This window comes from Myxocyprinus asiaticus, chromosome 19 (assembly GCF_019703515.2).
Source record: "Myxocyprinus asiaticus isolate MX2 ecotype Aquarium Trade chromosome 19, UBuf_Myxa_2, whole genome shotgun sequence".
In the NCBI taxonomy this organism is placed as follows: Eukaryota; Metazoa; Chordata; class Actinopteri; order Cypriniformes; family Catostomidae; genus Myxocyprinus; species Myxocyprinus asiaticus.
In genome coordinates, this window is record NC_059362.1 from 35596570 (window position 1) to 35611728 (window position 15159).

The window sequence follows — 15159 nt, forward strand, 5'->3', positions numbered from 1 at the left end:
TCCAAAAAAGGAACAAAACAACAACAGCAACAACAACAACAACAACAACAACAACAACAACAAAAAACAAAAAACAAAAAACAAAAAACAAAACAAAAAACAAAAACATTCTGTTAACTATTAGTGAGCTGTCTTCTACAAATTTCAAGAAACTTAATTAAGGCAATATTCTAATGCATGTAATCACAGACAGTGAAAAATTTATATATTTTGTTAATTATAAGGGAACTTTATATTTATGCCAGCTGTCTTAAATTTCAAGAAATTTAATTATGGCAATCAGGTTAATGTGTTTTAAGACACATACATAATCAGAAGATGACCAAATTCCGATTAATATAGGTATATTCTTATGGATGTAAAAAAAAAAATAGCACATTCTGTTAATTATAAAAGACATTTACATTTATAATATTATAACTATTATTATAGTTCATTCTTTTCAACAAATGATAGGACATAATCAAAAGACCTATAATCAAAAGACCTATGAATAGACTGAAGAAACTGTCTTAAATGTATTAAGATCTTCTCTTATCCTTGGGTGTTTTTAAAGCTGATTCAACATAAAGAACAAATCTAAAAAATAGCCATGAGGAAGTAAAAACTATTCACAAATGAAAAAAGTAGTCCATTAAAGTAGACTAAGAAAGAGCCTACGCTTTCAATCTGTCTCAAATGAATAGTTAAAACTTTCAGATCTTTCTTTTGACCTACTTTTCTGAGATGCTAAAAATGGATTGAACAAAATATCCTGCATTCACTGTGCCATGGGTCACATGGTTAAGTCTGTAAACACCACTCTGCACTTTCAAGACTTCCAGACCTCAAACCCACTTGGAGTACAATTTTTCTGTTTATTATCAGTTTTGCTGCAGAATGAAGAGGCTATTTTGATAAATTCAGCACATGAATTTATAATTCAATATGTAATCTTATATCAAGGTAACAATAAGGTAACAGTATATCAGGATAAAATGGAAACAGCATGTCAGAAGTGGTTGAATATCTCTTGATCACCCTTTTCTGTCAATCATTTTCTATATGCTGTGGCTTCAGTCACATAAACACATGGGAGAATATACCTTACAACCAATTACAGAGTTTCATGTCAGTGTAAAACATGCCACTGTCAGCATATGACAGTGACTTCAAGGCCTTCACTGGAAGATCTATTTCTCCTAACAATTGGACTGCTGCCAAACTAAAAAACGGCACTTTTCCTTTTTGTGGTCTAGAAGAATTTTTTTTTTCATATAGACATCAGAGTAAAGTTCAAAGAGCCTTAATTCAAATGCAAAAAGTGTTCCACTTAAAGCAAACCATTAAATGATAATTTCCAACCTTGCATCATTTTCAATAAAAAAAATAAAGAAAACCCTGAGAAAAAACAATCACAAAATTGAAGGACAAAAGGTCTGGAAAATGTAATAACTAAGAGAGAAAGAATGAAGAATGGCTGTATGTCTGTTGCTATTTCTATCCATTCAAGCACCGTTTCAGTGCTCTCTCACCATGCCTAACCAATCTATGCAAATGAAATGTATCCCTTGTCTTATGACGTCCAACACACCGCTTAAAACCTTTCTCTCCCTGATTCTTCCTCCTGACAATGGCAAATTGTCCAGCTACAGGCTTAATGGCATGTAATATGTGATGCTCGAAGACATTTGTGATGAGTAGTTCATTGGTAAGACCCCTAATCTCTTTCTCTGGACTTCATTTTGCCTTCTAGCACAGAGGAAAATCAATGCATTCAACATGCCCAGTTTTCAATCTCCAATCACCCCATCATCTACAGTATATTTTCAGGTGGGACACAGCTAAGGTTGTTGAGTCTACTGTAAATGCTGATGTGTTTGTTTGTGGAATGGTGATTGAGACAGGATCTGGCTTCCCAGGCACTGCAAATGTGCTAGCCATGACTAGGCACAGTCATGCTTGCTTGGAGAGAATTGCAATCCGGATCCCAAGGCACATGCTGTCCACAGTCTGTGGCCCTAAATGAGCACGATCAATAGAACTGATATGCTGGGTGAGTGACTGCGCCACTGCGCACACATATACACTTATACTATGGCTCACAACAGATATCAACGATACAAAGATATTTATTAGCTCGTGGGTCCAAGTGGTTTCTTGGAATGAATCACTGCCCTTACAATTTAGACATTGTTTTAATATAGCTACTAACATATTATTAAAGGAATATTCCAGGTTCAATACAAGGTAAGCTCAATCGACAGCAAGTGTAGCACAATACTGATTACCACATAAAGTTATTTTTACTTGCCCCTTCTTTTCTTTAAAAAAAGCTAAAATCTGGGTTACATTGAGGCACTTACAATGGAAGTGAATGGGGCCAATCTGTAAACTTTAGCCACAAGACACAAACAATATGCATGATAACATGATTTTACTAACCTTTTCTGTGTAAACTTATAGCCAATTTTACAACTTTGTTGCCATGATGATGTACTGTCAACAAACCCTAAAACGACTGTAAAAATGACAATTTAAACAACATTACAGTTCAAATAACGCAATCATGCAAGTGCTATTATAAAATTACAAGCTTAACATTTCTGCCTTTAAACCCTCCATATATTGGTCCCATTCACTAATTAATAATCATATAAATAATTAAATAATTTCAATAGACATATAACTATTATTACACATATTATGCAACTAAAATAGATTATATCTGGCATTTGTACAATTATTTTAGTGTGTGCCTTCCCTTACAAAAAATCTAAACTAGCTGCAAACTTGCCGCCAATTCAGCACTGATAATTTTCACAAGCAAATGAGCTTTGCGGCAAACTTGTGGCAAATTGTCCACTACAGGCAAAGAGCTGCAAACTTCTCGCAAAAATTTGTGGTGAATCAAAAGCTCATTTGCATGTGAAAATAACAAGCTGCCAATTTGCGGCAAGTGTGCAGCTAGTTTAGATTTTTTGTAAGGGTTACCAGAGGAGGGTGGGCTCTCCCAGCTGAGTCTAGTCCCTCTCAGGATTTTTCTCCCTCCAATACTCAAACATCTTAGTGAGTTTTATTATGTCATATTTTGCTTGCTAACTTGAGGCATAACATCATTTAGTTTTCTGTAAAGCTGCCTGGAAACAGTACACATACAAATATCATTTGATTTGACTTCTTGGTCTAGTTTCTCCTCATGGACAATGAGGGGGCAAATTCACTAAGAATTAATTGTAGCCACTGATGTTTTGCTGTTATGCAAATCATGTAACGGCGCAAACACACTACAAAAATTAGTTGAATGCAATTTGCACAGCGCAATTCCCATTCTTGCAGGTCATTTATGTGTGCTACTGTAAAGTACGCTGTGAAGAATGCAGCAGACTACCATGATCTTTGCTTTACTGGGACATCATTCCATCACTGTGATACAAGTAGCTGAATGGTTTCTTTAAAATGCCAAAAGTGTGCTCGACTACACCACAGGGCTAGATATACATACTCAATTTTAATGTTATTTTCATTTGATGATTACTGATTTCATGATCACTAGAAAATTTACACAAACATGTCTTTAAAGGTGCAATATGTAAAAAAAAATTTGCCAATGTGTGAACGGCTTGTAACGCAACTTAAAAAATGAGCCCTTCCCGGACTTCCTAGGTTGCCTATTAAAGCCTGTAGTCTGATTTTCATGCGAAGGGAGTGGGTCGGGAAAATCCAAAGGATGTGACGTTTATGCGTGCTCCCGAGAGCCTTGCCTCAGACAGTAGCTTCTCTTCCACTATTCAACAGCGACAACAAACTGCAACACTAGGTAACGTTATCTTAGAGATGGAATCCAGCAAACGTCCGGCTCCCAGCACAACACCGACTCCTACACAAACTCAGAGTAAGCCAAAAAAAAACAAAAAACATTTATCTACTGAATCCCATCTGGCTAAGCAGGAACGTGATCATGGTCGAGCGAAAACTAGAGTGAACATCGGCAGGACATTTGATTCCTGGAGGGACCTTCGTTCGGTTTTGGGGATCAAAACCGACCCTGAATTGGCGTTCTTCTTATTGGACAGGTAAGCTTACATAACTGCAAAGTATGTGAAATATAGGGCCATAAGGATTGATCTGTGTAATTTTAACTAACTTGATCTTGCCTGCTAACACTGACGAATTGCAAGCTACCTTGCTTAGTAACTTTCAAATAATTTCAACGACCTTCTCTTTATACTAAAAGTCAGGTTAATGTCAATGTTAATCTGTAATTATTCAGCAAGGTAAACTACAATAATACATTAAATGAATGCTAGACATTGTTCAAGATAAGTAACTTGGTTATACAGAAAATATATACATTCTATTATTATAAAACAATAGCGCATCGATATATCAAAATGACAGTTATGATAGAATCACATCAATACTGAATTGTGTCAACATATTTATAATGTACAGTCTATTTTATAAACAGCTACTGTTATCATCCACCAAATTTAGCTAACAGCTATTGATAAAGCTGGCTAGCTAGCTAATGCCGACATAGGCTATCGTATAAATGCAGTCAATGTATCATGCAAAGAAAAGTGATTACTTCAAACTGCAGTCTTGCATAGTCAGACCTATATCCACACTTTGTTTTAGCCCTGTTCCAGCACTGGAGAGTCAAATATAATATGCAGTCTCAAAGTTTGTAGTAAAACAATCATAACTGTGTAATTTTAATTATGCTACCTCATCTGTCAGCATGCTGTCGGTGAATCACGTTCAGCCTCTTTGTACATTACGTAATTGTTTTGGTTGATGCTTGCTTGCGTCCCTATGGAGTGTGTGCATGAGCACGGGCAACAGGTAGCTGGCTGCAGTTCACTTAACGGCCACAGGTGTCATTAATAACAAGGGTTTCTGAATCTTACATACTGCACCTTTAAATAAAATGATGTTTACCGACTGCTGTGTATCTATTACAAGCCTAATTTACAAAAAACTTGTGATTTGTGAGAAATAAAAGCAATTGTTGTTGCAGCACATCTAGTGTTAATTTCACCTCGAAACTGCCACGAACAAGCCATGTAAAAAACATTTTGCAACAATTTAGGTATATATGGGACCAAGTTGGATACATTTTTGGTGTTTTTTCTTGTCCTTTTAGGAGCTTGAAAGACATGGTCTTGACAGACTATGAACTGTTATTGTATGAAAAAGAGCTGTGTGAAGATTCTTTAAAATCTCTACTTTTGTATTCCACAGAAAAATAACAGCATAAGGGTATGGTACGACACGTGGCTGTGTAAATAATGATAAATATTTTCATTTTGTAATAAACTATTCCATTAACATTAAAATGGTAACACTTTACAATAAGTTTCCATTTGTTAACATTAGTTAACAACATTAGTTAACTTGAACTAACAATGAACATTACTTTCAAATCAAAAGTTGTGTTTGTTAACATTAGTTAATGCACTATGAACTAACAATGAACAATTGCATTTGTATTAACTAACAATAACAAAGATTAATGAATGCTGTAAAAATATATTGTTCATTGTTAGTTCATGATACCTAATGCATTAACAAATGTTAAAGAATGTAACCTTATTGTAAAGTGTTACCATTAAAATATAAATTGTCTAAAACAACTGTGATAGAATGAGTGTTAGCCTTATAATTTCCATAGTTTTTATGATCAGTGCTCATCATAAGTAAATAGTGACCAAAACAGCTTTATGTACACTGGGATCTGGAGGTGAGTGGGTAATCTGACAATGATTTCTTATCCTATCATTTGTCCCAGAAGTACAAAACATTCGCTGTTATGCTGCTAAGATGTGCTGCAGGAATCAAGTCTTTCTATAAATAGGCCATGTGCTTTAAGCGTCAGAATAAAAATAACCTCAAAACTTTAATTGAATGTATAGCCCGCTCTCCATTCATTGCCTCAGACAAGTGTGCCAAGTCTGTTAACAAGGCCAGGATCAGTCATTATTTTCTGCAGAAATCTACAGTACTTAATATTCACACAGTCTATCTGATATACAGTCTAAGTATTTGAACACCTAAGCCACACAAGAGATTATTTAGCACTTCTATTAAAATGAATGGTTGAAATTGGAACGGTCAATGGATGTAGAAAGAAAGTCCCGCCTTACAGGTAAAAGAGCCAATCACCTTTTAGATACAGACATCACCTGTCAATCAACTCAACAAAGTGCATGTGCATTAGCTATACAAGCCGGGAAAATTGCTTTTTTTTGTGTAATCTGAGGTAAAGGAGCCCAATTCATGATTCCAGTGTTGTCAGATTTTACTGGAGATGGGGTGGAGGTGGGTTTCAGAGGAACAATCGAAGCTCGCTGCAGTGAAACTGCCTTTCCTGCAAAACTGAGCAATTTAAATGTTAAACAAAGAGAAAGACTCAAATTGATTAGCTACCAGATTACATGTCAAACGACCTATCAGTTTACACCATGCGAGCCGATTGTCTTAACATGTTACATGTGAGCGAGCCAGTTGGATAGTAGATATAAGCTTGCGCCACATAGAGTTTCCTGGCTGAACTTTGTTCATTTTATCAAATTAACTATGTTCCACTAAGTTTAACAACCAGAAAGTGTTCAAATACATTTTAATTTTGAACAGCAAACATAATTCACACTAAATTTAATACCTAACATACTTCTTCCTTTGAAATGATTTGCTTGAAAACTGTATTGTCTTTCTTGAAAAGTAAATGCCACTTGGATTGGTATTTCATTATCTAATTCAATGGAACTCATACAGTCCATTTTAAAGTGTAGCTTACAGTAGGTGTCCAAATACTTTTTGGGGTCACTGTGCAAATACATCTTTAGTGTTGGTTGAATAACTTAATCACTTCCGAGTGTTTATGCTAATTCCATCAATCCATGTTCACTTTTACAAAAAGCCTTTTGCGGTTCTCCAGTAACTTGATGTCAATTCGCCAAACTAACAAAACCACCCTGTGTCCCCAGGGCCACCTCAGCACATTGTGATATGCAGTGTAGAGTGTCACCATTCATCTTCACTGGTGGGACAAAATCTATTTCTCCAGATTGTCCTTCCTGTGCAGTTCAAATGCAAAGCACAGTAAATCACACATCCTCTGGTTCTACTAAGGGCTCAAAATCCACTGGTCAGAGAGCAATTAATCTTTCACGCTGGGCTAGCCGTGCAATAAGACTGAGCATCTGTAGGGTTCAGATCATTAGGGACACTATAAATGACTGTCTGAAGCTTAAGAGGTGACTATACCAAGGCAAGTATTATTACCTTTGATCCACAGGCTCCACAAGGACATTCATGACCATAAAATCCTACAGTAACGTCACTATCTTCTCTTTACTGACAATATTACTGTCCTCTTAAATTGGGAAGCTATATGGAATTATTGGCTGATTGTTCTATTGCACTGCTGGCACAAACTGAAATTATACAACAAAATAATTTTGACATATAGTAATCTTTTAAATTGATATTCAGTAGTTGTGGTAAAACCTATTTCTAACACATTTTAGTTAACAATTTTTTTTTAATGTAATATTTATACTGTATATTTATCTCATTGTGTATGCAACCTTGTTACCAAATGATACAAAAAATTTAACATTCCTTAAAATTGTGACAACCAAGAAGTAACAATTTTAATACCCTTTCAATAGCATGGTAGACAGATAAGTAAATTATCTCATTCCATTTTTTCTTTTTTTACACAAATTGTTGTATTGATAGCATTCATCAAGCTTAACCATTCAACCCTGTTACCCAAGTTACTGTGAGAAAAAAAGAAGAAAAAATTGATAAAACTACATTTTCTTTTATTTATGGGAAGATTTTCAAAAACCACAAACCAACATTTATTCCCAAACTACAGTATCTAACTCCTAGTATTTATAAAACGTACAAATTATGGTTTTAACCAATATTTCGATATTTATTAAATTAATTTTACAAAATTAACATTGTTGCAAAAAAATTTGCAAACCTCATGTAAAATATGTTTACATAACAGCCATTATAATAAAACAGCTCAAATAATATTCACTTTTTCCTGAGATTGACAATGAACATTTTCTGTTTTTATGAGTTTAAAGCCTGTTTTGTACCCTGCATTGAAAGTGCCTGCTTCAATAGCCAATCTTAGGAACACTGCAGTGACTAACTTAGAATAAGACTACTTTGTGCAGTTTCTAACTGCAGGTTGTAATTGTGTTTTTGCACCCTGTAAATCCTTATTTCGAGAAAATCATGAATATACCTCCACAGGAGCAAACAAATCTGCGTGCTTTAAATTTGAAGCTAATTAGTTTCACTCAGTTAAAGGTTGTGACAGTTGTCACCTAAGGGCTTCTAATGCAACCTAGAGAGGTGTAAAATCTAAGGGTGTTTTTCACACCTGCGAGATGTGCTAAATCAGATTTAGTTAAATTTCAGAGTTTGTTTTAGCTTGCAAGATTCTGTATACCCAGGGGTCCACAAAAACAAGCTAGAAAGAACACAGCACTGTCAGAAATTAATGACTGTTCCTCATTATTCCCCCAAAATGCATGCACAATAGAAAGAAAGTGAACTAATTCTTACAAAAAGACCAAATGAATAGTCTAAAATAGTCCATCACATTGTGTGTCAGTTTCACACTATAATTACTGGTGCAATGACAGGAGTTTGCTATTTAAAATTACTCTTTGGTTTCCACATAACATGTTAGTTTGGATCGAGTTGAGAAACAGAACAGAGACAAGACTCCAGTCAACTAGACACTACTATTGAAGAAACAAGAGCACTTAACTCTGTGTTAGATTTACTTTTATGACAGGTTGTTGGTGGACATCTGCTACATCGTGAAAAATTTTACACACATTTACCCACTATACCACAATAGTATTCTATGTAAAAGCCAAAGGCCCAAGAAGTTACTCAGGCAGTCATTTAATGCCGTAAAGTAATCTTCCCAGTTCATTACAAGTTAAGCTCAATCGACAGCATTTGTGGCATAATGTTGACTACCCCCCCCCCCCCCCCCCAAAAAAGATTTGACTTTGAGAAGAATCTGGGTTACAGTGAGACGCAAGGGAAGTGAATAGAACCAATCCGTAAATGTTAAAATGCTCACAGTATAGCCACAAGATGTAAAAGAAAATGCAGTATGTGTGTTGCGTGTTAACATGATTTTAGTGTAATAAAATTACTTGCTACCCTTTCAGTGTAAAGTTACAACCAAATTTTACAACTTTGCTTACATGAAGACATAACACCGTAAACCCTGTAATTCCACAAAAACAGATAAAATAACACACAAGTTTTAACAGAGGAATTAATGTAAGTGCTTCTATAAAATTATAAGCTTCACATTTTTGCCTTTAATCCCTCCTGCAATTGGTCCCATTCACTTCTATTGTAAAGCCGCCTTTTCACTGTCTCCAACATTTGCTTACGACTGTTGTATTTCTCCCCCTAATGGCAGTCATGATGAATTGTCATTTTGCTCGCAATGGATTTTGTTGATTGAAGGAGAAGCTACCAAAGGTTTCCCTCAGAATGACGTTACTGACTGTGTGTGATTTTGTTGAGCAGATGAATGAATTCAATAAAATTCAGGGTTAATATTCACTCAGTATTTATTATTAACAGTATTATTTATCATTATTACTGTTTTTATAGTTAATCTTGAGATAATAAACAGCAACAACAACCCTAATTCAATAAATATGAATCATGAATTCATGGATGTGATTTTAAATATGTAGGTTTTGCGTGTGCAGAAATAAATGACACATGTACACATTTAATCACAAGTTTACTGTAATTCCAAAAGCTTTTTGTGATATTTGCAATGTAAGCAATAATTTCTGACTTCTAAATTTTTAATTGTCCAAAATACAGAAGTAGCAGGTGTTTAGAAAAAAGTTAGGACAAAATTTATTGATGTTTCTCACTTCACGCTGATAGTTTTGCACTTCCAGTCGGGTGGTCATGTATGGTCTAATCGCACGAGTTTAAATATTTTCAGGGTTGGGAGAGTTACTTTTGAAATGTATTCCACTACAGATTACAGAATACATGCTGTAAAATTTAATTTGTAACATATTTCGTTAGATTACTCAAAGTCAGTAACGTATTCTAAATACTTTGGATTACTTCTTCAGCACTGGTAGATTTTTTTTCACAGATTAAAAAATATGATCATGCCTGGTAACATGTGCATGTAAAATGGCTAGAAATAGCATTTTAACTTAGTGTAAAGCTGAAGGTTTATTTCTATTTCTTCTGCTCCAAACTTACTTCAAACTTACTTCTCTGTCTGCTCGTATGAATGTAACTCATCATAAGAAAGTGTTTCACCGCTGTTCAGATGCACTTTGGATCGCATCATTTATATGTATACATTTTTCCATCTGAAAGGACTAAATATTAAATGAAACAAATGACAATATAATGCAAAGTAATCTCTTTAGTAATCAAAATACTTTTTGAATGTAACTGTATTCTAAATATCAATGATTTAAATTGTAACTGTAGTGGAATACAGTTAATTATATTTTGTATTTTAAATACATATTCCCATTACTTGTATTTCGTTACTCCCCAACCCTGAATATTTTAATGCAGGCGAGGCTCAAATCGGATCCGAACGTGTCGCATCCGGGGACAGTTGGAAACTCACGCAGCTCCCGTGCGACTCTCCATTGAAAATGAATGACTCCTGGTCTATCGTTTGTCAGATGCAGTGAAAACGTGGCTTAATTGCCTCACTGTAACCTCATTTTTAAAGAAAAGGAAGAATGAGTCTAAATTACTTTTGTTGGATTATGCCAATAAATGCTGTCGACTGAGCTTGACTTGTATTGAACTCGGAATATTCCTTTAATTGTATGCCATCAATCAGATCTGCAGATCATGTTTATGCTACAGCAATTTATATATTTTTCATATATTTTTGTATTGTATTACAAAAATGTTTGCCTCTAATTAACTTCCATTTCTATTTGTAGTCTCACAGATTCTTTTGTAATGATGAAACCCATTGTCACACAAGAACTGACCTTGATGACTGCCACAGAAAACAATTACCCCACCCACCCCTTTTAAGGAGTAACACAGCAATTATCGTTATCCTCCATACAATCACCCACAGTCTCCCTGTGAACAAAGCAGCACTTACCCATGGCGAAAAAGGGGATCCCAAGCAGTGTAGAGTTGAACTTCCCATCAGAGATGAAAAAAATCCCAGCTGCCGTCACGTTGGCCATGCAGATGGTGAGGACGCCCAACAGGCCCAGGAAGGGTTTTCCTCGTAAGCAGTCCCGCATGGAGCTGGAGATAGTGGCTGCCAGGAGCACCAGCACCAAGCTGACCAGCACTTCACTCTTGGCCAGCAGGCCAGTCTTGTGGAAGTCCCGCCATAAGCTGAAGGATGTAAGCAACTGAATTTCCAGCTCTTGGCTGTCTGTGGCCAGCTGGTGCACCATCTTACAGAATTCACTCTCCCACTTCTCAGCAATGATGTCCTGCACCACTGGGCCAAGGTTACGGAGGTAGTAGGTGATTTGGATGGCGCGGGCAAACTTGACATGTTGATCGCGGCTATTTGCCAAGAAGACCACGCCACCCAGCTGATGGCCAATAAAGGACACACGACCATCCTAGAGGAAAAACAGACTAGTTACTTATTTTCTCCTTTCATACAGCAAACTGTTATGATTGAAATTGTAATCTGACAAGTGTACTTTGCAAACAGGGAAAATCAACTGCCATCTGAAAATATGTTAAATAATTGGTACATTTAGAACATCTGAAAAATATTAAAGTTGATTAACAAATTAGTGGGAATCTGTGTCACATGCTGCTGGTGACAATAGAATTGGCTGTTGAAATAGATGTCTGTCTATAACAACTATGTACCAATGAACAGTTTAAAACAAATAGCTCAAACTTCTGCCCTATTATAGCTATAAAATCATCAATCTTATAAAATCAAGTATTTGTACATTAAATACTCAAATGCACAGGCTTCAATACAGGCCTTCTGTATGTTTCTACTCTATACATTTTTAAACTGCACCATTTGGAGATTTGTTAGTGGGAAACTAATACAATGCTCCAATGTTGTGGATTCCTGACTGCATTTTAATATTAATACCAAATTATAATAATGTGTGACTTGCAGAGTCAGCAAACCAGTAATTAAGCAACTTTGTTGGTGCGGATTTGTTTTGGTATTTGAATGGATTTAGCACTATTCAACAATGCATTAAAATGGTCATCCATAACAACAACAACAACAACAACAACAAAAGGCTACTCAGCCAATAGGCTAAATTTGAGGATGCCAGGTAAGGAAGCGGTGTGTACTTAGTGTCATTAAACTAAATGTCAGACAAGCAAAACACACAAGAAAAGAACAGAAGCTGATATCAAACCACAGCATGAAGCTTTAAAAATGTGTTAGGGCAATCTCCACAGTCAAATGACACTGGTTTTGCACCAAAACAATGCACAATGAATACAATCCAGAGAAGACACATTGGGTGATACTGTATCTTTTATTTTAGCTTATTTTATTTTATTTATTTTTTCAGAAATGGAGGTGTCTCAATATTGCAGGGGCATCCAATAATGATCTGGACCGTGCATCGCGGATCTGTGAGGGAGCGATGCAGCCTTGAATGCAGCAATACAGCCCCAAGATGTTCTGAAAATGGACTGGCACAATATGAATGAGCTCTGACTGATTTTGTAGAGGCCACACTGAGTGCCTCACTCACACACATCTCCCTCCTTATTGACTGGTGTAGGCTTGGTTTATTGCTGTGTTATATTTAGTATTTTCTGTTTGTAAGTATTGCGGCATTTTGATAAAGATTGTGTTATAGGTCTCATACAAGATACTGTATATGCAGAGACAGTCAGTCCTTTTTTGTGTAGCAGACACTTGAAGTTCAACAATTATGCAATAGCCCACACACAAGGTACAGTGTGTCCTCAGAATCATTTATAAGTGATAGTGGTAGTGGTAATCAGATTCTGTAAATGTCTTCTATTGAATAGGTTCACATTGCATCACCAGTAGTATATGCAGCTGATTCAAAACCTGCACATACCTGCTATACAAAATACAGCAGAGCTGAAGTCTATTAATAATTATGAGGGCTTACCCGGTACGGGCGACAAACGCCGCGATGCGAGCGTCACAGCTATTGACGGGGGATTGTCGTAATATACTTAGATCCTTTTCCAGTTTCATCGTTGCAACGTTCTCTTTAAGGCTCCACCACACACAATGGGTCTCATTCGAACGCCTATGATGGCCCAAAAATGCTGTCTTGTTAGGCAGCTTGCTAGGTTTCGAGAAACAGCCGCTGTGCTCCAGCAGCAGCCACTGTATATAAAGGCAACATATGTGCATAATAATGCCTCTTACCTTTAATGTTGTATTCGGATAGCTGACAGGGACCTTGGAAAAGGTGCTATTAGAGAGAACAGCTAACCGAATGTCTTCAAATATTGTGATGATATCATCCAGAAGGCACCTCTTGTCTCGGTGGCTCAGGACACAGAGATGCGCGAAAGTGTAATTGAAGCCTTTATAATTGACACGCATGTCCAAGACCTTCTTGTGCACCTGCAGCACCTGCTCGGCCAGTTCCAGGATGTTTCCCCCGGATTTGGCCAGCAGAATGAGCCTGCCATATCTGCTGGGGGTGTGCAGGTCCGAGTACAGCTTATGTTTGGACTGGTCGATGGGGAAGAGGCTATTGGCAAGACTCCGCTCGATCTTCGCGAGGCTGTGCGTCGGCGCGACTAAGATCTCCAGGTCTGTTTCGGGCTTAAACCTGCTCAGCACCGTGGATCCGAAAATGATGGTGAGGACCGCGGGGACGGTAAGGAAGAAAACCGGATGCCTGCTCACGAACAAACCCAGCCAGTAGAAAGAACCTTTCAGCCCTCTGTGTATCACTTGCCGCAGCATCCTCCTCCAGATCCAGCTTGCAGCAGATGATGCCCCGTTCTTCCTACGAAGCACATGTGACATGTGGCTCCCGTTCAGTCAATCCGTATGAGAATAGTCGAGTCTACTACACCTGTGTGAAGCACTGCAGCGATTTGCAACAAGACAGTGAGACATTGATCACTATACAACCTTTTTGGTTTAATCTCGAGCCGTCCATCCCTCCTCCCTTTTAAAGCACTGATCTGTGACTGTTTCGCTCGCGTCTTCTGCTGCAACAGCAGCCAGCCCCGGTCTGATGTGCATGTGTACTTAATTCTGACTATTCGATCGGAGGCGCCTGATTTATGGGCTTAAGTGTAACCATGTGCTGCTGTGTGGATGGAAAGAGGCACGATGTGGAAATGCTGGGTGGGTGGGGGCTCGTTTGAAGAACACGCGCGATTTTGCGCTTCCAAACACTTATGGGCAGTTTACGCCGAACGCGTTATTGCGTAAATATGTAAATGTAAATATGTTTTTAGTGCACGATTGCCGCGTTTTTTAGACGCTGTGTCAAGTTAAATATAACTTTAGCTGTTAAAGACGCGTCTCAAAACCACCTCGCGTCGAGTTTTTTTAAACCCAAGGACGTGTTCGGCGTGAACGGCCCCTTGCCGTTCGTGGACTCACTGTTGAAGTAGCCACTCGATTACTAATGAACGAGATGTTCCCATAAAGCTAAGAGCGCAGCCCAGAGACGGCCAAATGCATTTTCAACGCAACCACGTTAGAAATAACGTTCATTTCCAGGTGCAACTCGCTGCTTAGAGGAGAGAAATAAGAGGCTCATCTAAATCTTGAAAGTTTGCTAATGAATTGATTTGAGTTTGCACCCCTGGAGGACAGAGTGCTGCTAATTGAAGTGGGAGCGGTGAGTGTTTCACCAGATCCTGTCCATCCACCTCTCAATTCTGAAATGTATCTATCCATTTAAATTTTCCAAATGGAAGTTTACTTATTCCATTTGAGTTGGGACTACATGAATACATTTTGTGGCGTTAATATAGCACTGGGCAGGGGATTTCTATTTCACAGCATGCTTTCTATGGGACTTGATGTGGAGAGTAAGTGTTGTTTTATGTGTATTTGTACAAGATGTATATAAAGAGGGTTATTTGTTAGTGTTTAATGTTTTGTTATGTTGAGATTTAGAAGAGTTTCTGTTGTTGGAG

At 37.3% G+C, this 15159-nt stretch overlaps 1 protein-coding gene across 1 annotated transcript in view; it reads right to left on the reverse strand.

Annotated features, from left to right (window-relative positions):
• The window catches only part of LOC127456758 (patched domain-containing protein 1-like), a 40084-nt gene extending 25852 nt beyond the window's left edge, over positions 1-14232 (reverse strand). Inside the window, exons 1-2 of the mRNA XM_051725329.1 lie at positions 13592-14232; positions 11159-11639 (exon numbers count right to left, since the gene is read on the reverse strand). Coding sequence (XP_051581289.1) covers positions 11159-11639; positions 13592-14029 — 919 coding nt within the window. The 5' untranslated portion in view covers positions 14030-14232. The remainder of the gene's footprint in view (positions 1-11158; positions 11640-13591) is intronic.
• Between the last annotated feature and the right edge of the window lie 927 nt (positions 14233-15159).